Source organism: Coregonus lavaretus, assembly GCF_964263955.1.
Source record: "Coregonus lavaretus genome assembly, chromosome: 4".
NCBI lineage: Eukaryota > Metazoa > Chordata > Actinopteri > Salmoniformes > Salmonidae > Coregonus > Coregonus lavaretus.
Window position 1 is genome coordinate 68,466,020 of NC_139991.1, and position 25,149 is coordinate 68,491,168.

The window sequence follows — 25,149 nt, forward strand, 5'->3', positions numbered from 1 at the left end:
ACATGTTGAATGCACCGAACTGTCTGTTTGAACTACTGGCACACAGCTCGGACAACCATGCATACCCCACAAGACATGCCACAAGAGGTCTCTTCACAGTCCCCAAGTCCAGAACAGACTATGGGAGGCGTACAGTACTACATAGAGCAATGACTACATGGAATTCTATTCCACATGAAGTAACTGATGCAAGCAGTAAAATTAGATAAAAAGAAACCAGATAGAAATACACCTTATGGAACAGCGGGGACTGTGAAGCAACACAAATATAGGCACAGACACATGCATGCACACGATAACATACGAACTATACACACACGTATACATGGTTTTGTATTGTAGATACAGTTGAAGTCGGAAGTTTACATACACTTAGGTTGTAGTCATTAAAACTTGTTTTTCAACCACTCCACACATTTCTTGTTAACAAACTATAGTTTTGGCTAGTCGGTTAGGAGATCTACTTTGTGCATGACACAAGTAATTTTTCCAACAATTGTTTACGTACAGATTATTTCACTTATAATTCACTGTATCACAATTCCAGTGGGTCAGAAGTTTACATACCCTAAGTTGACTGTGCCTTTAAACAGCTTGGAAAATTCCAGAAAATGATGTCATGGCTTTAGAAGCTTCTGATAGGCTAATTGACATAATTTGAGTCAATTGGAGGTGTATCTGTGGATGTATTTCAAGGCCTACATTCAAACTCACTGCCTCTTTGCTTGACGTCATGGGAAAATCAAAATAAATCAGCCAAGACCTCAGGAAAAAAATTTGTAGATCTCCACAAGACTGGTTAATCCTTGGGAGCAATTTCCAAACAGCTGAAGGTACCACGTTCATCTGTTCATACAATAGTACGCAAGTATAAACACCATGGGACCACGCAGCCGTCATACCGCTCAGGAAGGAGACGCGTTCTGTCTCCTAGAGATGAACGTACTTTGGTGTGAAAAGTGCAAATCAATCCCAGAACAACAGCAAAGGACCTTGTGAAGATGCTGGAGGAAACAGGTACAAAAGTATCTATATCCACAGTAAAACGAGTCCTATATCGACATAACCTGAAAGGCCGCTCAGCAAGGAAGAAGCCACTGCTCCAAAACCACCATAAAAAGCCAGACCACGGTTTGCAATTGCACATGGGGACAAAGATCACACTTTTTGGAGAAATGTCTTCTGGTCTGATGAAACAAAAATAGAACTGTTTGGCCATAATGACCATCGTTATGTTTTGAGGAAAAAGGGGGCAGCTTGCAAGCCGAAGAACCATCCCAACCGTGAAGCACGGGGGTAACAGCATCATGCTGTGGGGGTGCTTTGCTGCAGGAGGGACTGGTGCGCTTCACAAAATATATGGCATCATGAGGAAGGAAAATTATGTGGATATATTGAAGCAACATCTCAAGACATCAGTCAGGAAGTTAAAGCTTGGTCGCAAATGGGTCTTCCAAATGGACAATGACCCCAAACATACTTCCAAAGTTGTGGCAAAATGGCTTAAGGACAGCAAAGTCAAGGTATTGGAGTGGCCATCACAAAGCCCTGACCTCAATCCTATAGAAAATGTGTGGGCAGAACTGAAAAAGCGTGTGCGAGCAAGGAGGCCTACAAACCTGACTCAGTTACACCAGCTCTGTCAGGAGGAATGGGCCAAAATTCACTCAACTTATTGTAGGAAGCTTGTGGAAGACTACCTGAAACGTTTGACCCAAGTTAAACAATTTAAAGGCAATGCTACCAAATACTAATTGAGTCTATGTAAACTTCTGACCCACTGGGAATGTGATGAAATAAATAAAAGCTGAAATAAATCATTCTCTCTACTATTATTCTGACATTTCACATTCTTAAAATAAAGTGGTAATCCTAAATGACCTAAAACAGGGAATTTTTTACTAGGATTAAATGTAAGGAATTGTGAAAAACTGAGTTTAAATGTATTTGGCTAAGGTGTATGTAAACTTCCGACTTCAACTCTATGTGGTAGTGGTGGAGTAGGGGCCTGAGGGAACACAGTGTGTTGTGAATGTATTGTAATGTTTTTAAAATTGTATAACTGCAGCTAATGGGGATCCATAATAAATACAAATATAGTGTAGTATAGGAAAAAATGCATCACTTCTCTGCCCCTTTGCTATAGTTTGGTAGGGTAATCGGACCAAACTGCTTGTTACAAGCTATCATTATCTCTACAGTGCTGTTATATCATGTCTTACTTTATAGGCTATGGTTTGGAGATGACATAGCCTTGTACAGACAGAAGCATGTCTGATCTACGAAATATATTATGTATTATCAACTATTTGATTTTGTCTGTTAAGCTGTGTGCACTGAACTGACATGCATGATTGTTGCTGAAACTCCGATGTTCAGATGATGGGAATTCATTTGTCTATCATGCGCACCACCGGTGTGTCTCAGACAGAGGTGTGTCTCAGACAGAGGTGTGTCTCAGACAGAGGTGTGTCTCAGACAGAGGTGTGTCTCAGACAGAGGTGTGTCTCAGACAGAGGTGTGTCTCAGACAGAGGTGTGTAGCCTACTGTAGCTGCTGGCAAAGTAATTCAAAGCCTAGACTTTATCGCTCAGGATGAAACTTTCCAGTGCTTCTATTTTTGCCATGTAATGTTGTTATTAAAAATAAAATCAGACAACCCCATAGTAAAGTAGTTGACCGAGTCGGCTTGTTGTGTGTTCTATGCAAGATAAATATTCCTCTTGAGGCGCATGTCAAGTTGCGAGAACCATAGGGAGGGAAACGTGTATTCTGACAAGCAGTGAATGCACTACAATTCTTAATGCAATTGCGGAACAATGCTTTAGAAAGCAGTTTTGCAATGCTACCACTTCATTTTACAAATGCAGTTACAACTGGAGTTTCCAGCATGGTTTAAGAGCAGCTGCACAAAAGTAGTGATGGGTCGTTCGCGAACGAATGGCTCTTTTTGAACGTCTCTTTTTGGTGAACGTCGGGAACCGAATCGCATATGTGAAAGAGCCGTTCATTTGGCTCCCTGATTTGCATACTGTTACTATTGCTTTTTGAGCACCAGACATCGATTTATCTGCAGATAAATTATAAAAACATTCTCTGAAGATGGTAATTCTGCAGTGCAGGAACAATATAGTGAGGAGAGAGCAACATTCTTATTAGGTCTGGGTGATATGGGCAAAATCTCATATCGCGGTATAAAAATTTTTTAAATGACGTTTTGACGGTATTTTATCTTTTTTAATAATATAAGTTCTAAATTTGCTTTGTGAGTAGTACGTAACCCTAGGTTGGCAACACATACATTCTAAGTGATTTCAATGGATCTTTCTCCATTCTGATTTGTTTTATACTTTTCAATTAAACTTCAACCAAAAATTATTTTCATAAATTTCTCATTTGAGGTCATTTCCACACTGCCACGTAGGACTGCATGATATCGGCAAACAACATAGGCCTTATTTTTAACCAAATGTTGCAATTGCGATTTGACTTGCGATGTAGAGCAAAACACTTGGGTGAACTGTTGGAATCATAGAAATAGAATGATTATTCTAATTCTGTAGTTAGAATATAATAGTTGGCACTTTGAATACAGTGTTTGACATGACAATGAATGAAAATGCTAGGCGGAGTTATCGTGACAGGGTAGGAACCAAAGTGTTGGTCAGTGTTTCCTAGGGGACCCTATAATCTTTGGCTACATCTCTTAGCTACTTCATGTAGCTAACATTCATGCTTCGCGTATTCCTCTTTGATTTAGAAGATACTGTTGCACAAACAACCTGCTGTTTTAGGTCTACACCATCACTGGTATTATCAGGCTGTATAGCTAGTTACGTTTGCTCTGACTCAGTACATTTATTAGCTAGCTAGCGAGCTAACTAGCAATTAGCATTAGCGGCTAACACAATTTAGGCCCAACTTGCTAAGAAAAGCAGATGTAAGAAACACAAACTAATAGTGTAATTATAGAATGCTAGTGGATTTATATTAAGAAGCAAAGTGAAAACAGCATCATTGTCATCAACATTGTTGCATGTGCTGCATTGAACATGCAGACTGAACGCAAGTTTGTCATGGTCGAGGAGCAACAAATGTGCTCCTTGAGTGACCAGCGCACAAAAATTGTGAGAAATCTCACCTTATGAGCCGGTGTCTTGAGCGGGAGTCACTTCGCAGCTCATGAATGGAACACTGGAGAGACGCATCACGCCCCAAATGTTACTCGTCGCCATTCTGTGGTATCTAAATAATGTTGCTAATTTTGCTGTGAGAACAAGGAGTCCGCTTACACTGTACTTTGATTATAAATGTTTATTTATATCACAAGATTTCAGCATAAATTGACAGACATCTGCAGGCATCTGGAGAACAACGGACTCAAAATAATATGTTGTGCTGTCCTCCTTTGTTTTAACCGTGGTATTTATATCCTATGCCCTATGTAACATAATATGGGTGTTTTCCCATAAACCAATCCCAGGAGGCCACCTAACAGACTTCTTCTAACACACCATTTGCAAACATCAACAAAGTCATACACTGTTTAAACACTACACCTAAAAGCTTGATGGTCATGACTTTCTTACATGAAAGGGTAGGTTAACTTGGCCCCAGACAATCGATCTGAGATCAACGTAAGTTTCAGCAATGATAATTTTTTTTGCTTGAATAACCCCTGGGTCTCTAACTCACTGTTACTTCAGGAATTGAACCAGTGTTCTCATTAAATGTGAGATGTGCAAAAGTGTGTGTGTGTCTGTATCTGTGACATTCTCAATTTGGCTACCCCATTGTAGTGCACATTTAAGCAGGCATTATAAGAACCCAGGGGTCCTGACTGAAGTGTCACCAGCTTTCCGTTCATTCCACAGCTCTGGGACGTGCCGGTGTAAGACAGGCGTGTACGGTGACAAGTGTGACGAGTGCCACCCGGGGTTCTTCCGCTTCAGCAGCACGGGGTGCCAGCCATGCCAGTGCAATAATCAGTCCAACTTCTGCCACCCACAATCAGGTGAGTCACCCTCGCTGTGCCCAAGGTTGAAACAAATGTCTGCCATAGCCTCTACTCTATGCCAGGGCTGTGCAGACTGCAGAGAAGCAACACATTCGCACAGATGTAGAAATGCATTAACCAAATTTTAATTTTGATGAATCAAATGAACTCTAAGGACGTATTTTCCATGTAATCATATTCATAACATGTCCCCATCAGAGCTGTTTATGCAGTAAACACGAAACAGCATTAGTTGTTATGTAACGGTAAAGAAACTGATATATTGAATTCTCCGGAGCGATTCGCTCCCATGCTGCCTGCTGACAGACTGTTTTGTATTCACACTGTGTGATATTGCCTTGGCCTTAAAAGAAAGAATTGCAAAAAAAAGAACATCCATTGGCTGTTAAAACGACTTTGTCGACCACAGTCAACATAGCTCCCATTCCGCTAATGAGGAAATGTCAGAGTCATCACTCCGCTGCAATCACTGTGATAAGCATTTTCCCCTGTACCCTTTCGCTTTTCGATAGTTCACAGCTGGGCAGAATGGCAGGCCTAAGTACCGTGCAGCATGATAAGCGAATTACGCATCTCTCCTCCTACACACATTAATGAGTATCGATCTGTATATAATGACAAGATGCTCATGTCTCTGCCCTAACAATGGGAGTCGTTGTCCCAAAGGTGGGAAGGCAGGCGACAATCTTAGGGACAAAATAAGCACATAGAAACGCATTGCGCTTATTTTGGACAGATTTTGGCAAGAGTGAAACCTCTCGCTTCGCATCTTCCTCTCTGTTTACACACACACTCATCTTCCTCTCTGTTTACACACACACGCCAAGCCCCTAACCTGCCACTCACAACAACAAAGATGAGAGATCACTTCTGATAAATGGTTCCAGCTCGCTATTTGCATTTTAGGTTTAGTCCAACAGAATCTGTCATATGGACACCGAAACGCATTGAGACATTATTTTACTGTAATAGAGGAGAAGTTAACCTTTCTAACAATACCCTTTTTATGTTTCAACTCCTCAAATTGCGAGCAGAGCAGACACTACTAAAACGGGAGTTGATTTTGGAAAATGAATGCTCACTTTGTCGCTCACGGCTTTTCTATACCACGAACCCGTTATACTAGCTGTCTAGTCTGTGTTTTATAAATGTGCAATAAGCATAAAACACAATTATATAAAGAATTGATTGATTTCAACATCTGAACAAAGTGGACAGGCTAGCATGCTGTCCAAACAATTGGAGACAGACAGAAGGGTGTGTTCATAACAAGTAAACTGTTCTGCCTTGTTCACTACCAAATAGATCCAAGTTGGCTGAACTTGAAATATAAAGATTAGCTGGCTGCTCACTATCACGTGGGCTTGTGCTTGAGAGATTGTTTAAGACCTGTGTTCATTTCCTATAATGCCTGCTACAAGAAGATAGTCATTGGGCTATTAGTGAATGTGCATTATGCTTGGTTCTGGTTCAATTTATAACACACATTTCATTTTAATAGACAGACTTGAACACCAGATCAGTGATTATTTCAAAAAAGCAGGTTAAACTATTTTGATAAAATATACTGAACAAAAATATCAACGCAACATGTTTCATGTGCTGAAATAAAAGATTCCAGACATTTTCCATACGCACAAAAAGCATTTCTCTCAAATTTTGTGCACAAATGTGTTTACATCCCTGTTAGTGAGCATTTCTCCTTTGCCAAGATAATCCATCCACCTGACAGGTGTGGCCATATCAAGAAGCTGGGGACAATAAAAGGCCACTCTAAAATGTGCAGTTTTGTCACACTACACAATGCCACAGATGTCCCAAGTTTTAAAGGGAGCGTGCAATTGGCATGCTGACTGCAGGAATGTCCAGCCTAGCTGATGCCAGAAAATGGAATGTTCATTTCTCTACCATAAGCCACCTCGTTTTAGAGAATTTGGCAGTATGTCGAAAAGGCCTCACAACTGCAGACCACGTGTAACCACGCAGTGGGTGGGCCTGGCTTCCAAGTGGGTTGGCCTATGCCCTCCCAGGCCCACCCATGGCTGCGCCCCTGCCCAGTCATGTGAAATCCATAGATTAGGGCCTAATGAATTTATTTCAATTGACTGATTTCCTTATATGAACTGTAACTCACTAAAATCGGAATAAGTCCATATTATGGCAAGAACCGCTCAAATAAGCAAAGAGAAACGACAGTCCATCATTAATTTATGACATGAAGGTCAGTCAATCCGGAGAATTTCAAGAACTTTGAAAGTTTCTTTAAGTTCAGTCACAAAAACCATCAAGCGCTATGATGAAACTGGCTCTCATGAGGACCACCAGAGGAAAGGAAGACCCAGAGCTACCTCTGCTGCAGATAATAAGTTAATTAGAGTTACCAGCCTCAGAAATTGCAGCCCAAATAAATGCTTCACAGAGTTCAAGTAACAGACACATCTCAACATCAACTGTTCAGAGGAGACTGTGTGAATCAGGCCTTCATGGTCGAATTGCTTCAAAGAAACCACTACTAAAGGACACCAATAATAAGAAGAGACTTGCTTGGGCCAAGAAACACGAGCAATGGACATTAGACTGGTAGAAATCTGTCCTTTGGTCTGGAGTCCAAATCTGGGTCTTTGTGAGACACAGAGTAGGTGAATGGATTATCCCTGCATGTGTGGTTCCCACCATGAAGCATGGAGGAGGTGGTGTGGGGGTGCTTTGCTGGTGACACTGTCTGTGATTTATTTAGAATTCAAGGCACACTTAACCAGCATGGCTACCACAGCATTCTGCAGCGATACGCCATCCCATCTGGTTTGCGCTTAGTGGGACTATCATTTGTTTTTCAACAGGACAATGATCCAAAACACACCTCCAGGCTGTGTAAGAGCTATTTGACCAAGAAGGAGAGTGATGGAGTGCTGCATCAGATGACCTGGCCTCCACAATCCCCTGACCTCAACCCAATTGAGATGGTTTGGGATGAGTTGGACCGCAGAGTGAAGGAAAAGCAGCCAGCAGGTGCTCAACATATTTGGGAACTCCATCAGGACTGTTGGAAAAGCATTCCAGGTGAAGCTGGTTGAGAGAATGCCAAGCGTGTGCAAAGCTGTCATCAAGGCAAAGGGTGGCTACTTTGAACAATCTCAGATATAACATATATTTTGATTTAACAAACACTTTTTGGTTACTACATGATTCCATATGTGTTATTTCATAGTTTTGATGTCTTCACTATTATTCTACAATGTAGAAACTAGTAAAAATAAAGAAAAACCCTTGAATGAGTAGGTGTGTCCAAACTTTTGACTGGTACTGTATATCATTAATCACCCGTAAGTTGAAAAAAATAGAGATGATTTTTGGGCCTTATCGCCCAGCCCTAGGGTATACACAAGGCACTCAATACCTTCAGTCATGTGAGTGTTGCAGTGTCATTCATAACGTCCTTTATAACACAACACTGGTCTGCGACTATTATGGACCCGTTTGGCTTTCTGTGCATTGGGCGTTGACCACACACTGTGTTGTCACAGAGTAATGCATCAATTTATACTTTTAGAGACAGTAGCCAAATTAATGCCATGGTAAAGATACTATTTCATGAGGGTTGATCTGGACAATGATAATAGCAGCTATACAGAAGAGGAAGCAGGACCGACACCCTCCCAGCTTATGTAGGCTACCATGAAATAGCATACATTTCAAGCTTATGCAATGCTTTTCAGTGCTTGAATGCTAGAGTCTTGAGTCATTTTCTATACTAAGGTTGCAAAATCCAGAAATCCCAGTTGGAGGATACCTGGAATGAGGAGGGAGTAAGAAGGAAGTGAATCCTCCTCTAACCAGAATTTCAGCAAAAACTGTGTTTCTGTGGTAAGACTGCTTGCCTCCCCAGCCTTAGAGTAGGGTGTGTACTGTACGGTCCAGTTACTCATCTATCTCACTCTCAGATCACCTCTGACCTCTAGCCTGGTCCCCGATCTGTTGCCATTGGAGTTGGCTATACAGTACAAACACACCAGGCTTTCTGACCCCAGGTCACCATAGCAGAACCCTCCAGAGAGCTGGTTGCCTTAGTGGGCCTAGGGCAGTCAACCATCTTTGAATACAGGACATGAACAGGAGACCTAATGATCCATCTCCATCTTTGTTCTCGGTCCCGGGGGGACGCCAGGGGTCTTGTGTAGGAAAAGCCCCAGCGGATGTGTCTTACAAGGGGGGTTGTCTTGGTAGACACAGCTCCTTTGATCCCTGCCTTCAAAGATGGACGGGAATAAAGGACTCCACTGCCTAGTGCCTCCTAAGCTTATTCCATTAAGTCTCTTGGTGTGTCAGACTGTCAGGGAATTATGCTTATCATCTGGTGTGCAGTTACTACTACGAAGCAGCAGTTCGAGGCCATGCTCCATCGACTGAATAAGAATAATTGGATGTCAAGACTGAAAGCTCAAAGCAGTCAAACCTCCATTGCAGTATTAACACAGTGGGTTTTTCTTGCCATGATCAAATAAAATCTCAGAATGGTTTGCCGTTGTAAAAACCTACTGATTTTAAGATCACTTTATTGGTCAATTGCACACAAAGTCCAACTGTAATTTGACATCCGCTTTTATCTCAACCCCTCTGAAAGACACTCATACATACACATACAGGTTTTTTGAGAGGTGCGGGGGGCCCCCACACTGGGCACCCGGGGAGCTGTTGTTGTGGGGGGTTAAGTGCCTTGCTCAAGGGCACAACGGCAGGCAATGGCATCTAGGATTTGATACTAGCAACCCTCTGGTTGCCAGCTCACGTCCCGCCAGATTTTTCCAGATGGACCCGGGATTAGAACTGGCAAACCACCGGTTGCTGGCTCGCCTCTTTAATCACTAGGCTACCTGCCACCCGACTGCTGCTACCAGTTATTCTCCTCCTTGGTAGGATCTTTCAGAATAACAGGTGGGCAGATGTTTGTGAATGAGGATACTGTGCGGTAATAATAATAGTAATACAATTGTATTCATAACATTTTATGGACAGAGACCTTGGTGACTTCCGTCTCGCTTCCGCATTGTCTCCGTACTGCTGTGCTGTTTGTTGCTACTTGGCTACCTGCCAAACTATTCACGTTTTACTTTTAATAAACGTTTAATCAATCTCTGTGTTCAACAAATTTACCAACTTTTTAGTTTTGTCCTCACTCATCTTTTTTCGTTAAACTTTTTCACCCCGGACGTTTATCCCGAGACAGAAGAGTCATTTTCCTGTGCGTTTTAGCTGCCAACTTTACGTTATTTTCCTTTTTTCCATCGCAACTTTTTTCCCTTATTCAACTTTTTCACTCCGGACGCTTTATCTGGACATGGTTCATCAACATCTTCAACAGCCGAAGCTAAGTAGTAACATTAACATGATGTCTTCTAATTGCAATCGCTGTACTCATAATATACAGGAGAATTGTGCTACAAGCCCAGCTTCAGACGCAATCGTTAGGCAAGGGTAATATCAGTGTAGGAAAGGAAGAAACAGCGTCTGTGCCACCAGTAAGTACAGACAGTAACGTTAGTATAAATCCCCCCGCACAGTCCCCGCAGCCGGACAACTTTCTCATGGCTTCTGGAGGGAAATACTGTTGGAATGCTCAACCGGTGTCGCTCATTCAGCCGACAGAAACCTTCAACCGGTTTTCCCCATTATGTAGCGAGTCTGAGTCTGAGTCTTCTCTAGTCTCTACTCCTCCCGTTACGGGGTCTGAGACTCCGAAGGCTCCCACCATTAGCTCTGACAAATTGAAAACCCTAGTCATTGGCGACTCCATTACCCGCAGTATTAGACTTAAAACGAATCACCCAGCGATCATACACTGTTTACCAGGGGGCAGGGCTACCGACGTTAAGGCTAATCTAAAGATGGTGCTGGCTAAAGCTAAAACTGGCGAGTGTAGAGAGTATAGAGATATTGTTATCCACGTCGGCACCAACGATGTTAGGATGAAACAGTCAGAGGTCACCAAGTGCAACATAGCTTCAGCGTGTAAATCAGCTAGAAAGATGTGTCGGCATCGAGTAATTGTCTCTGGCCCCCTCCCAGTTAGGGGAAGTGACGAGCTCTACAGCAGAGTCTCAGCACTTAATCGCTGGTTGAAAACTGTTTTCTGCCCCTCCCAAAAGATAACATTTGTGGATAATTGGCCCTCTTTCTGGGACTCACCCACAAACAGGACCAAGCCTGACCTGCTGAGGAGTGACGGACTCCATCCTAGCTGGAGGGGTGCTCTCCTCTTATCTACCAACATAGATAGGGCTCTAACTCCTCTAGCCCCACAGTGAAATAGGGTGCAGGCCAGGCAGCAGGCTGTTAGCCAACCTGCCAGCTTAGTGGAGTCTGCCAATAGCACAGTCAGTGTAGTCAGCTCAGCCATACCCATTGAGACTGTGTCTGTGCCTCGATCTAGGTTGGGCAAAACTAAACATGGCGGTGTTCACCCTAGCAATCTTATTAGGATAAAGACCTCCTCCATTCCTGCCATTATTGAAAGAGATCGTGATACCTCACATCTCAAAATAGGGTTACTTAATGTTAGATCCCTCACTTCAAAGGCAGTCATAGTCAATGAACTAATCACTGATCATAATCTTGATGTGATTGGCCTGACTGAAACATGGCTTAAGCCTGATGAATTTGCTGTGTTAAATGAGGCCTCACCTCCTGGTTACACTAGTGACCATATTCCCCGTGCATCCCGCAAAGGCGGAGGTGTTGCTAACATTTACGATAGCAAATTTCAATTTACAAAAAAAAAAATGGCGTTTTCATCTTTTGAGCTTCTAGTCATGAAATCTATGCAGCCTACTCAATCACTTTTTATAGCTACTGTTTACAGGCCTCCTGGGCCATATACAGCGTTCCTCTCTGAGTTTCCTGAATTCCTATCAGACCTTGTAGTCATAGCAGATCATATTCTAATTTTTGGTGATTTTAATATTCACATGGAGAAGTCCACAGACCCACTCCAAAAGTCTTTCGGAGCCATTATCGACTCAGTGGGTTTTGTCCAACATGTCTCTGGACCTACTCACTGCCACAGTCATACTCTGGACCTAGTTTTGTCCCATGGAATAAATGTTGTAGATCTTAATGTTTTTCCACAAAATCCTGGACTATCGGACCACCATTTTATTACGTTTGCAATCGCAACAAATAATCTGCTCAGACCCCAACCAAGGAGCATCAAAAGTCGTGCTATAAATTCTCAGACAACACAAAAATTCATTGATGCCCTTCCAGACTCCTTCTGCCTACCCAAGGACGTCAGAGGACAAAAATCAGTTAACCACTTAACTGAGGAACTCAATTTAACCTTGCGCAATACCCTAGATGCAGTTGCACCCCTAAAAACGAAAAACATTTGTCATAAGAAACTAGCTCCCTGGTATACAGAAAATACCCGAGCTTTGAAGCAAGCTTCCAGGAAATTGGAACGGAAATGGCGCCACACCAAACTGGAAGTCTTCCGACTAGCTTGGAAAGACAGTACCGTGCAGTACCGAAGAGCCCTCACTGCTGCTCGATCATCCTACTTTTCCAACTTAATCGAGGAAAATAAGAACAATCCAAAATTTCTTTTTGATACTGTTGCAAAGCTAACTAAAAAGCAGCATTCCCCAAGAGAGGATGGCTTTCACTTCAGCAGTGATAAATTCATGAACTTCTTTGAGGAAAAGATCATGACCATTAGAAAGCAAATTACGGACTCCTCTTTGAATCTGCGTATTCCTCCAGGGCTTAGCTGTCCTGGATCTGCACAGCTCTGCGAGGGCCTGGGATCGGGAGAGACACTTAAGTGTTTTAGTACTATATCTCTTGACACAATGATGAAAATAATCATGGCCTCTAAACCTTCAAGCTGCATACTGGATCCTATTCCTACTAAACTGCTGAAGGAGCTGCTTCCTGTGCTTGGCCCTCCTATGTTGAACATAATAAACAGCTCTCTATCCACCGGATGTGTACCAAACTCACTAAAAGTGGCAGTGATAAAGCCTCTCTTGAAAAAGCCAAACCTTGACCCGGAAAATATAAAAAACTATCGGCCTATATCGAATCTTCCATTCCTCTCAAAAATTTTAGAAAAAGCTGTTGCGCAGCAACTCACTGCCTTTCTGAAGACAAACAATGTATACGAAATGCTTCAGTCTGGTTTTAGACCCCATCATAGCACTGAGACTGCACTTGTGAAGGTGGTAAATGACCTTTTAATGGCGTCAGACCGAGGCTCTGCATCTGTCCTCGTGCTACTAGACCTTAGTGCTGCCTTTGACACCATCGATCACCACATTCTTTTGGAGAGACTGGAAACCCAAATTGGTCTACACGGACAAGTTCTGGCCTGGTTTAGATCCTACCTGTCGGAAAGATATCAGTTTGTCTCTGTGAATGGTCTGTCCTCCGACAAATCAACTGTACATTTCGGTGTTCCTCAAGGTTCCGTTTTAGGACCACTATTGTTTTCACTATATATTTTACCTCTTGGGGATGTTATTCGAAAACATAATGTTAACTTTCACTGCTATGCGGATGACACACAGCTGTACATTTCAATGAAGCATGGTGAAGCCCCAAAATTGCCCTCGCTAGAAGCCTGTGTTTCAGACATAAGGAAGTGGATGGCTGAAAACTTTTTACTTTTAAACTCGGACAAAACAGAGATGCTTGTTCTAGGTCCCAAGAAACAAAGAGATCTTCTGTTAAATCTGACAATTCATCTTGATGGTTGTAAAGTCGTCTCAAATAAAACTGTGAAGGACCTAGGCGTTACTCTTGACCCTGATCTCTCTTTTGACGAACATATCAAGACTGTTTCAAGGACAGCTTTTTTCCATCTACGTAACATTGCAAAAATCAGAAATTTTCTGTCCAAAAATGATGCAGAAAAATTAATCCATGCATTTGTTACTTCTAGGTTAGACTACTGCAATGCTCTATTTTCCGGCTACCCGGATAAAGCACTAAATAAACTTCAGTTAGTGCTAAATACGGCTGCTAGAATCCTGACTAGAACCAAGAAATTTGATCATATTACTCCAGTGCTAGCTTCCCTACACTGGCTTCCTGTTAAGGCAAGGGCTGATTTCAAGGTTTTACTGTTAACCTATAAAGCGTTACATGGGCTTGCTCCTACCTATCTTTCCGAGTTGGTCCTGCCGTACATACCAATACGTACGCTACGGTCACAAGACGCAGGCCTCCTAATTGTCCCTAGAATTTCTAAGCAAACAGCGGGAGGCAGGGCTTTCTCCTATAGATCTCCATTTTTATGGAACAGTCTGCCTACCCATGTGAGAGACGCAGACTCGGTCTCAACCTTTAAGTCTTTACTGAAGACTTATCTCTTCAGTAGGTCATATGATTGAGTGTAGTCTGGCCCAGGAGTGTGAAGGTGAACGGAAAGGCTGGAGCAACGAACAGCCCTTGCTGTCTCTGCCAGGCCGGTTCCCCTCTCCACTGGGGTTCTCTGCCTCTAACCCTGCTGCAGGGGCTGAGTCACTGGCTTGCTGGTGCTCTTTCATGCCGTCCCTGGGAGGGGTGCGTCACTTGAGTGGGTTGAGTTACTGACGTGATCTTCCTGTCTGGGTTGGCGCCCCCCCCTTGGTTTGTGCTGTGGTGGAGACCTCTGTGGGCTATACTCGGCCTTGTCTCAGGATTGTAAGTTGGTGGTTGGGGATATCCCTCTAGTGGTGCGGGGGCTGTGCTTTGGCGGAGTGGGTGGGGTTATATCCTTCCTGTTTGGCCCTGTCCGGGGGTTTCTTCGGATGGGGCCACAGTGTCTCCGGACCGCTCCTGTCTCAGCCTCCAGTATTTATGCTGCAGTAGTTTATGTGTCGGGGGGCTGGGGTTAGTTGGTTATACCTGGAGTACTTCTCCTGTCTTATCCAGTGTCCTGTGTGAATTTAAGTATGCTCTCTCTAATTCTCTCGTTCTCTCTTTCTCTCTGAGAACCTGAGCCCTAGGACCATACGTCAGGACTACCGGGCATGATGACACCTTGCTGTCCCCAGTCCGCCTGGCCTTGCTGCTATTCCAGTTTCAACTGTTCTGCCTGCGGCTACGAAACCCCTACCTGTCCCAGACCTGCTGTTTTCAACTCTTAATGATCGGCTATGAAAAGCCAACTGAGAGACCTGAGCCCTAGGACCATACGTCGGGACTACCGGCCGTGGTGACTCCTTGCTGTCCCCAGTCCGCCTGGCCTTGCTGCTATTCCAGTTTCAACTGTTCTGCCTGCGGTTATGGAACCCCTACCTGTCCCAGACCTGCTGTTTTCAACTCTTAATGATCGGCTATGAAAAGCCAACTGAGATTTATTCCTGATTATTATTTGACCATGCTTGTCACTTATGAACATTTTTGAACATCTTGGCATGGTTCTGTTATAATCTCCACCCGGCACAGCCAGAAGAGGACTGGCCACCCCTCATAGCCTGGTTCCTCTCTAGGTTTCTTCCTAGGTTTTGCCTTTCTAGGGAGTTTTTCCTAGCCACCGTGCTTCTACACCTGCATTACTAGCTGTTTGGGGTTTTAGGCTGGGTTTCTGTACAGCACTTCGAGATATTAGCTGATGTAAGAAGGGCTATATAAAATAAAATTGATTGATTAAACACACCACCTGTGTGTACAAGACATAAACATTAAAAACAGATTAAAAACCAGCTTGAGGGAAGCGATGCAATATCTGATATATAATATGGTCTAAAGAGATGACAAACCTAATCTTTTTGAGACAGAAGTAGAAGTCGTCAAAGAGAAATGAGTGAAACTAGAGCCTCTGTGAGGTAGAGGACCAGGGAAGGAAGTTGCATAGTTGTGTAATATACTCCATCTACTGTACTCTAAATATACTATAACTATAACCTGTGGTCCCATCACCACATGCAATGACCTTGGCATAGTAGGACTAACTATGTAGGCCAAAATACCAGACGTGGGTTCAACTACTATTTGAAATAATTTCAAATACACTACATGACCAAAAGTATGTGGACACCTGCTCGTCTAACATCTCATTCCAACATCATGGACATTAATATGAAGTTGGTCCCCCCTTTGCTGCTATAACAGCCTCCACTCTTCTGGGAAGGCTTTCCACTAGATGTTGGAACATTGCTGCGGGGCTTGCTTCCATTCAGCCACAAGAGCATTAGTAAGGTTGAGTACTGATGTTGGGCGATTAGGCCTGGCTCACAGTCGGCGTTCCAATTCATCCCAAAGGTGTTCGATGGGGTTGAGGTCAGGGCTCTGTGCAGGCCAGTCAAGTTCTTCCACACCGATATTGACAAACCATTTCTGTGTGGACCTCGCTTTGTGCACGGGGGCATTGTCATGCTGAAACAGGAAAGGGCCTTCCCCAAACTGTTGCCACAAAGTTGGAAGCACAGAATAGTCTAGAATGTAATTGTATGCTGCAGTGTTAAGATTTCCCTTCACTGGAACTAAGGGACCTAGCCCGAACCATGAAAAACAGCCCCAGACCATAATTCCTCCTCCACCAAACTTTACAGTTGACACTATGCATTTGGGCAGGTAGCGTTCTCCTGGCTACGCGCTTCAGCACTCGGCGGTCCTGATCTGTGAGCTTGTATGGCCTACCACTTCACGCCTGAGCCGCTGTTGCTCCTAGACATTTCCATGTCACAATAACAGCACTTACAGTTGACCGGGGAAGCTCTAGCAGGGCAGAATTTTGATGGACTGACTTGTTGGAAAGGTGGCATCCTATGACAGTGCCACGTTGAAAGTCACTGAGCTCTTGAGTAAGGCCATTCTACTGCCAATGTTTGTCTATGGAGATTGCATGGCTGTGTGCTCGATTTTATACACCTGTCAGCAACTGGAGTGACTGAAATAGCCGAATCCACTAATTTGAAGGGGTTTCCACATACTTTTGTGTATATAGTCCACTTTAGTGGTGCTTGATTGATCTTGCCTGTTGCAATGGTACCAATTAAAAAGTCTCTAACATGCAAACCCTGTCCCCTGGCACACCAGGTGAAAGAAAATGTTAAAAGTATTTGAAAACTATTTAAACCCAGGTTTGGTATATACAGAGCACAACTGCGTAAACTAACTGCAAAGTCCGACACTAAAAAAGACTGCAATTGGTTTAGGGGTCCATAGAGCCCAATGAGCAAAACATTTTCAGAGCCAGCTGGTCAGCTTTAGGACTTCAACTGAAGAGGGTTTTCTATTGGTATTCATTCACTTTCAAGAGCAACAGAAAATTGTAATCCCACCACCTCACCAGCCAGTGTTGTGAGGTTTAGCCCTATGCTGAAAGCAGTGGCCTGAATGAGTAGCATGAAATCATGTGGTTGTTGCCAAGTCTCTGTCCAAATCAATATACCTGTCTACAATGAAGTCAGTCAGATAAGGCCAACTGTCACGAAGCAATCAGGTGTTAAATAGATATATATTAGCAGAGGGTCCTTGTGAAACACTGATGTAGTGGTGAAAAAGGTGTGTAAGCACTGAACGGCCGTCAGGATGACATGTGGCGAGTAACCTAAACGCTACTGCTAACAATGCTAATTTAGCATAATCGTTGCTCCACGTAGTTGAGATGCTTTCTTGCTTCTAGCAAATAATTTAATTTTACAGTTTTAAGTTAATGGGGTCCTTAGAATAAAACAATCGATCAAATTAGATTTGAGTTGTTGTGGAATGCCTCTTTGAGGGAAATGTCAGGCCTATAGCATGGCGTGCTTGTTTCAACAGCTCTTCACTATGTGATTATGTTAATTTGATTAGGTTCACTTATTAATTCACTGTCTCTTATAAAGTATGTAAAAATCCAGTATTTCCCAAGAAATTCAATTTCACCTTGAAAATGACTGTTACTTTGTGGGAAAATTCTTGTTACTCAGTACTGCCTATACTTGCTATATTCTGTAGGCTATTTATGTTCATACTGTATGTAACATTATAGAAGTTCTCCTATTGGAATCATAATGAAAGCACCAGGGCTGTCCCCGACTAAAAAATACATCCAAGAGTCCTCTTTTCTTTCGACCAATTGATTGGTCAAAATTAAAACGTATGTTTCCATATATAGACACACCCTAGATGTTTTTAATAAAATCAACTATATGTACTGTCCTTTTCTGATGCTTTAACCACACTGTTTGATTTAAATAATTAAGAGACATAAATTACTTGAGGGAGCCAGAGATTATGATCCTGAAGTTGCCGGTAATAGGCTACACCAGCGGGCGGCAACCTTTTCCATTTGGAGTGCCAATTTATCTTACCATTTCTACCGATCTGGGTGCCAGTTATGATTTTCATATGCAACTTTTCATGGAACAGTTTCATTTAATTTATAATATTCTTTGTATCTCAATTATTGTCTGTGGTTAATCTACATTCTATCTAAATGAAAATTATATACATTTAAAGTAACTTTTTATTGCCATTGCCAATATGTAAAAATAGCCTACATAAAGCCAACAAATAAAAACATTGCAGCCTGAAGGTAGAACATTTCCTGATTAAAAAATAAATATCTGCAACGAACTTGAAACATTGTATCAACTAGGTCACCAGAAACTGGCACTAGCAAACTTGCAACATTGTATAAAATATTCTGGGCCCTCAGTTTCCCACAACAGTGAGCTCTGGACAGACAGCTGTAGGCTATTTATGCAAGGGATATGAAGTAATCAGGTTTTTTATGACGTTTCCACTGGATCAGAGCATTACATTTTTCCCTTTTATGCCGAGTGGTTATCGAAAGGGAGAGAGCTGGAAATATGTTTCAAATACTTTGAGGAACTATTGACATTCTCAATTGATTCTAAAAACAGACTTTGTTTACTTGCTCTTTGAGGTGAAGAAAAAACTACTTTGAGAAGCTCCACAGCTCATTAGTGGTGGTAAGTTAAGACAATCAGAAATACAATCAGACATCCCCAAATCGGCACATTTATAGGCCTACATTTGCGCGCAGGCCAGGTATACTAGTCCTACTTCTATTTGCGTGATCAGGTGTGCGTCCTTACTCATCATTGACAGGAGCGTTTCAAACAAAAGACGACGAATAAATTGACAAAACTCGTAAATGGAATGAAATAAACAAAACATTGTTTCTCACAAGTGTAGCACAGGTTGTGAGTTCTGCAAACATGTCAACTCCGACAATGACAACGGTAAACCACTGTAATAATAATATATTGAATGCATTAACAGAAATGACCTTAACCAAACAAACATTGCAGATTAGAAATGATGGGAATTAACGGTAAATGTAGGCTGCTACTGGTGATGATATATGTAATGGGGAATTGATAGACACAGCAGAAAATGCACACAATGAAGTTATGAAACAATGAATAAACACAAATTGGCGGGAGAGAGCGCATTCTGGAGAGAGAAGTGCCTTTTGCATCTGAGGCACACTTCCCTTATTCTTGGACCGTGTCATCCCCGTGGCGGCCTCAATGGATTCATTCACTGAGACAGGCGCAAATCAGACAGGTGTCTCGTGTGCCATAAAAAAAAGCCTATTTACAAATGCGCAAAAAAAAAAAGCCTATCGTCGGCTAAATAGGGTCAGCCCTAGAAAGCACACACAGTTCCGTTTGAACACTGTTCCTCCCCCTACAGAGTCACTTCCTGGTTCTCTGAGCTTTGCAGTCACATGAACTCTTTTGCACTTTCAGTTACCAGGCTGAGTTTTTTCCAGCCCTCTGCCTGTTTTTTTCAGACTCAGTCAGAAACTCACTCTCCACTGCCCTGCGCACAAGCTCCACTTCCGCCCTTCTACCCCTGTGACTCTACCTCAGTCGCTCAACACTGTGTCAGTCAGCACAGTCAACTGTTTACCTAACCCCTTGTCCCTCCTCTTTTTCTCTCAGGCTTCTGCTTGAACTGCCAAGGCAACACCAAAGGACCCAGCTGTGAGGAATGCAAGTATAATTTCTATCGGAGGCCCGGCGCTGCCCTGACTGAAGTCTGCGTCCCCTGCCCCTGCTCCAGCGTCACCTCTTCTGGCAGCTGCCACATTGGTGAGTCCCCGAATCTACTGAACCACTGACCACCACCTCATTAATAACTCTGCCAACTCTGCCTGGCTGGCTGTGTCTCCCCCCTTTGTGGGCAGGAAGCAGGGAGGCAAAAGCGGGAAGTGCCCCTACATTTGTTTTGGTTTACAAGACTGGCTAACTGGCTTAATTATGTAACAGTAGCTGCCAAGAGGCAGCCATTATAATTTTAGACAGACATCTTGTACTAACAAAGAGCAGAGTTTAGTCCCCTATGACTAGAGAAGGTTTAGGATAAAGTAAAGGACCAATGTTCTCGCCCTGTCTCAGTCCATTTTCTGTTTCCTATTGAGATTTGTTAACAAACCACATCTATGAGAACATTTTCAATGTTTCATCACGTTAGAGGTGGTGTAATAGCCCTGGTTGTAATAGCTTGTTGTCTGTCGGTACAGTCACTTGTTCCATGCCAGAGTGGTGTGTTTTTATCTCAGTGGAGAGATCTCTCTCTGTCAATTCAATTCAATTCAATTCAAAGGGCTTTATTGGCATGGGAAACATATGTTTACTAGATCATTAACAAAAGTGAAATAAACAATCAGAAATGAACAGTAAACATTACACTCACAAAAGTTTCAAAGGAATAGAGACAATTCAAATGTCATATTATGGCAATGTACAGTGTTGTAACGATGTGCAGATAGTTAAAGTACAAAAGGGAAAATAAATGAACATAAAAATGGGTTGTATTTACAATGGGGTTTGTTCTTCACTGGTTGCCCTTTTCTTGTGGCAAAACGTCACAAATCTTGCTGCTGTGATGGCACAATGTGGTATTTCACCTAATAGATATGGGAGTTTATCAAAATTGTGGGTCTGTGTAATCTGAGGAAGATATGTGTCTAATATAAAGTAAAGGACCAATGTTCTCTCCCTGTCTTAGTCCATTTTCTGTTTCCTATTGAGATTTGTTAACAAACCACATCTATGAGAACATTTTCAATGTTTCATCACGTTAGAGGTGGTGTAATAGCCCTGTTTGTAATAGCTTGTTGTCTGTCGGTACAGTCACTTGTTCCATGCCAGAGTGGTGTGTTTTTATCTCAGTGGAGATCTTTCTCTCCCCCTCTCTCTCTCTCTCTCTCTCTCTCTCCCCCTCCCCCCACTCTCTCCCCTCTCTCACGCTCCCCCCCCCCCCCCCCCCCCCCCCCCCCCCTCTCGCTTTCCCCCCTCTCTCAATAAATTTCAAAGGGCTTTATTGGCATGGGAAACATATGTTTAATAGATCATAAACAAAAGTGAAATAAACAATCAGAAATGAACAGTAAACATTACACTCACAAAAGTTTCAAAGGAATAGAGACAATTCAAATGTCTTATTATGGCAATGTACAGTGTTGTAACGATGTGCAGATAGTTAAAGTACAAAAGGGAAAATAAATGAACATAAAAATGGGTTGTATTTACAATGGGGTTTGTTCTTCACTGGTTGCCCTTTTCTTGTGGCAAAAGGTCACAAATATTGCTGCTGTGATGGCACACTGTGGTATTTCACCTAATAGATATGGGAGTTTATCAAAATTGTGGCTCTGTGTAATCTGAGGAAAATATGTGTCTCAAATATGGTCATACATTTGGCAGGAGGATAGGAAGTGCAGCTCAGTTTCCACCTCATTTTTTGGGCAGTGTGCACATGGCCTGTTTTTCTCTAGAGATCCAGGTCTGCCTACGGCGGCCTTTCTCAATAGCAAGGCTATGCTCACTGAGTCTGTACATAGTCAAAGCTTTCCTTAAGTTTGGGTCAGTCACAGTGTTCAGGTATTCTGCCACTGTGTACTCTCTGTTTAGGGTCAAATAGCATTCCAGTTTGCTCATTTTTGTTGTTGTTGTTAATTCTTTCCAATTTGTCAAGTAATTTGGTGAGTCTAATTGTGTTGCTGTCCTGGGGCACTGTGGGGTCTGTTTGTGTTTGTGAACAGAGCCCCAGGACCAGCTTGCTTAGGGGACTCTTCTTTAGCTTAATCTCTCTGTAGGTGATGGCTTTGTAATAGAAGGTTTGGGAATCGCTTCCTTTTAGGTGGTTGTAGAATTTAACTACTATTTTCATTATTAGCGGGTATCGTCCTAATTCTGCTCTGCATTCATTATTTGGTGTTTTAACGTTGTACACAGAGGATGTTGTTGCAGAATTCTGCATGCAGAGTCTACATTTTTTGTTAATTCTTGGTTGGTGAGTGGACCCCAGAACTCACAACCATAAAGGTCCAATGGGTTCTATGTGCCATTTGACTTCAGATTCTAGTAGGGTGCGGCCGGGTGCTGCAGACTGTTCTAGTGCCCTCGCCAATTCATTGATACACTATAAATACAAAAGTATGTGGACATCCCTTCAAGTTAGTGGATTCGGCCACACCAGTTGCTGACAGGTGTATAAAATCGGGCACACAGCCATCCAATCTCCATAGACAAACATGGCCTTACTGAAGAGCTCAGTGACTTTCAACGTGACACCGTCATAGGATGCCACCTTTCCAACAAGTCAGTTCGTCAAATTTCTGCCCTGCTAGAGCTGCCCCGGTCAACTGTAAGTGCTGTTATTGTGAAGTGGAAACATCTAAAAGCAACAACAGCTCAGCCACGAAGTAGTAGGCCACACAAGCTCACAGAACGGGACCGCCGAGTGCTGAAGCGCACACTCACTACCGAGTTCCAAACTGCCAATGTCAGCACAAGAACTGTTAGTTGGGACCTTCATGAAATGGGTTTCCATGGCCGAGCAGTCGCACACCAGCCTAAGATCACCATGCGCAATGCCAAGCGTCGGCTGGAGTGTTGTAAAGCTCACCGCCATTGGACTCTGGAGCAGTGGAAACGCGTTCTCTGGAGTGATGAATCACGCTTCACCATCTGGCAGTCCGACGGCCTAATCTGGGTTTGGCGGATGCCAGGAGAACACTACCTGCCCGAATGCGTAGTGCCAACTGTAAAGTTTGGTGGAAGAGGAATAATGGTCTGGGGCTGTTTTTCATGGTTCGGGCTATGCCCTGACCTCAACCCCATCGAACACCTTTGGGATGAATTGGAATGCCGACTGCGAGCCAGGCCTAATCGCCCAACATCAGTGCCCGACATCACTAATGCTCTTGTGGCTGAATGGAAGCAAGTACCCACAGCAAGTACCCTCGCTCTCTCTCGCCCTCTCTCGCCCTCTCTCGCTCTCTCTCGCCTTCTCTCGCCCTCTCTCGCTCTCTCTCGCGCTCTCGCTCTCGCCCTCTCTCGCCCTCTCTCGCTCTCTCTCTCACTCTCCTCTCTCTCTCGCTCCTCTCGCTCTCTCTCTCTCGCTCCTCTCGCTCTCTCTCGCTCTCTCTCTCTCGCTCCTCTCGCTCTCTCCTCTCTCTCGCCCTCTCTCGCCCTCTCTCGCCCTCTCTCGCCCGCTCTCGCTCTCGCTCTCTCTCCTCGCTCTCTCCTCTCTCTCGCTCTCTACTCTCTCTCGCTCCTCTCGCTCTCTCTCTCTCTCGCTCCTCTCGCTCTCTCTCCTCTCTCTCGCTCTCTCTCGCTCTCTCTCCTCTCTCTCGCTCTCCTCTCTCGCTCTCCCCTCTCTCCTCTCTCCTCTCTCTCGCTCTCTCCTCTCTCGCTCTCTCCTCTCGCTCTCTCCTCTCGCTCTCGCTCTCGCTCTCTCTCGCTCTCTCTCCTCGCTCTCCTCACTCGCTTTCTCTCCTCTCTGCGCTCTCCTCTCTGCTCTCTCACTCTCTCGCTCTCTGCTCTCTCGCTCTCTGCTCTCTCGCTCTCTGCTCTCTCGCTCTCTCCTCTTTCTGCTTTCTCTCGCTCTCTCTCCGCTCTCTTCTCTCGCTCTCCACTCTCTCTCGCTCCTCTCGCTCTCTCTCTCGCTCTCTCCTCTCTCTCGCTCTCTCCTCTCTCTCGCTCTCTCCTCTCTCTCACTCTCTCCTCTCTCTCTCGCTCTCGCTCTGTCCGCTCTCCTCGCTCTCCTCACTCGCTTTCTCTCCTCTCTCGCTCTCTCGCTCTCTCCTCTTTCTGCTCTCTCTCTCTCGCTCTCTCTCCGCTCTCTCTCCGCTCTCTCTTTCTCTCTCCACTCTCTCTCCTCCTCTGTGTGTGTGGTCCCCTCCTGTTCATGCGGTATAACTTACTGCAGATAAAGGCTCTTTAGAGGACACTGATTGGGCCAGGTATTTTCTGATCTGTTTTAAATGGCTTCTCTTTAGCGAAGCAACATTTTGTCTGGTGGTCCCAGGCCATCTTCTCACCATAATCTAACACCTACCAATCAAATAGCCTTCCCCACCATAGCCTTTTGGGGGTTTGTTTCATTTTATGAAGCCTTATAACTTTGGCCCCAATTAACGACAGGGTTTATTTAGCCAATCCCTGATTTAAAGTAGTTTTCTCTAGAAGGAAAGGCCGCTCTGTAGGGATCAATGTCCCGCAGAACAATTATCTTACAAGCAGGCTTAAGTCATCTATCAAAGTGATAAATACATCCAATATGTATCCTATCCTCCTTGAAATTACTCCTGATGCTTGCTTCTTTGTGAAGGAGAGACTGCCAAAGTAGCCACTTCACAGTGATTAAGCGCTCTGTGTTTGGACTGCAGGGTAAGAAGGCAATTAGTGACCTGCTTCACGAGGATAAAAAGTGGATTAAAAAAACGCAGGTTGTGCTCATAAGCAGGGCCGCAACTTTCACTGGGGATGGGGGGGACATGCCCCCCCCCCCCCACTTCTAAAACCAAAGTTGCGCCCCTGCTCATAAGGCCCAGACTAAACCAAGTCATGGAATGACTTGAAAAGCATTTTCAATGGAGATTTTGATTTTCCATTGAACAGGCTTTTTAATGCAGGAGTTGGCCTAATCTGGGTTTTGAGAGTTTGCATACCAACTCAGGATTAAAGGGATAGTTCACACAAATGACAAAATAAGATATTTTTTTCTTACCTTAAAATTAGTCTATGGGCAAAGAGACTAATTCACAGTTCCAATGTGTTACTTAGCCACTGCCACGGAATACTATTCAGACTGTAGGCGTGCCATCTGTGTACATGTTGCATGGCCACCTCTCAGTTAATTCAAACCAAGTTATTACACAATCACTTTGAGGAATAGCAACT

General features: G+C 43.6%; 1 protein-coding gene across 1 annotated transcript in view; it reads left to right on the top strand.

Moving 5' to 3' along the window:
* Window positions 1–25,149, top strand: part of LOC311127997 (multiple epidermal growth factor-like domains protein 9) — a gene marked incomplete at its 5' end in the record, with an annotated part of 93,586 nt that overhangs the window by 55,267 nt on the left and 13,170 nt on the right. The window contains 2 exons of the mRNA XM_084159924.1: window positions 4,875–5,014; window positions 19,900–20,049. Of these exons, the coding sequence (XP_084016050.1) occupies window positions 4,875–5,014; window positions 19,900–20,049 (290 nt within the window). The remainder of the gene's footprint in view (window positions 1–4,874; window positions 5,015–19,899; window positions 20,050–25,149) is intronic.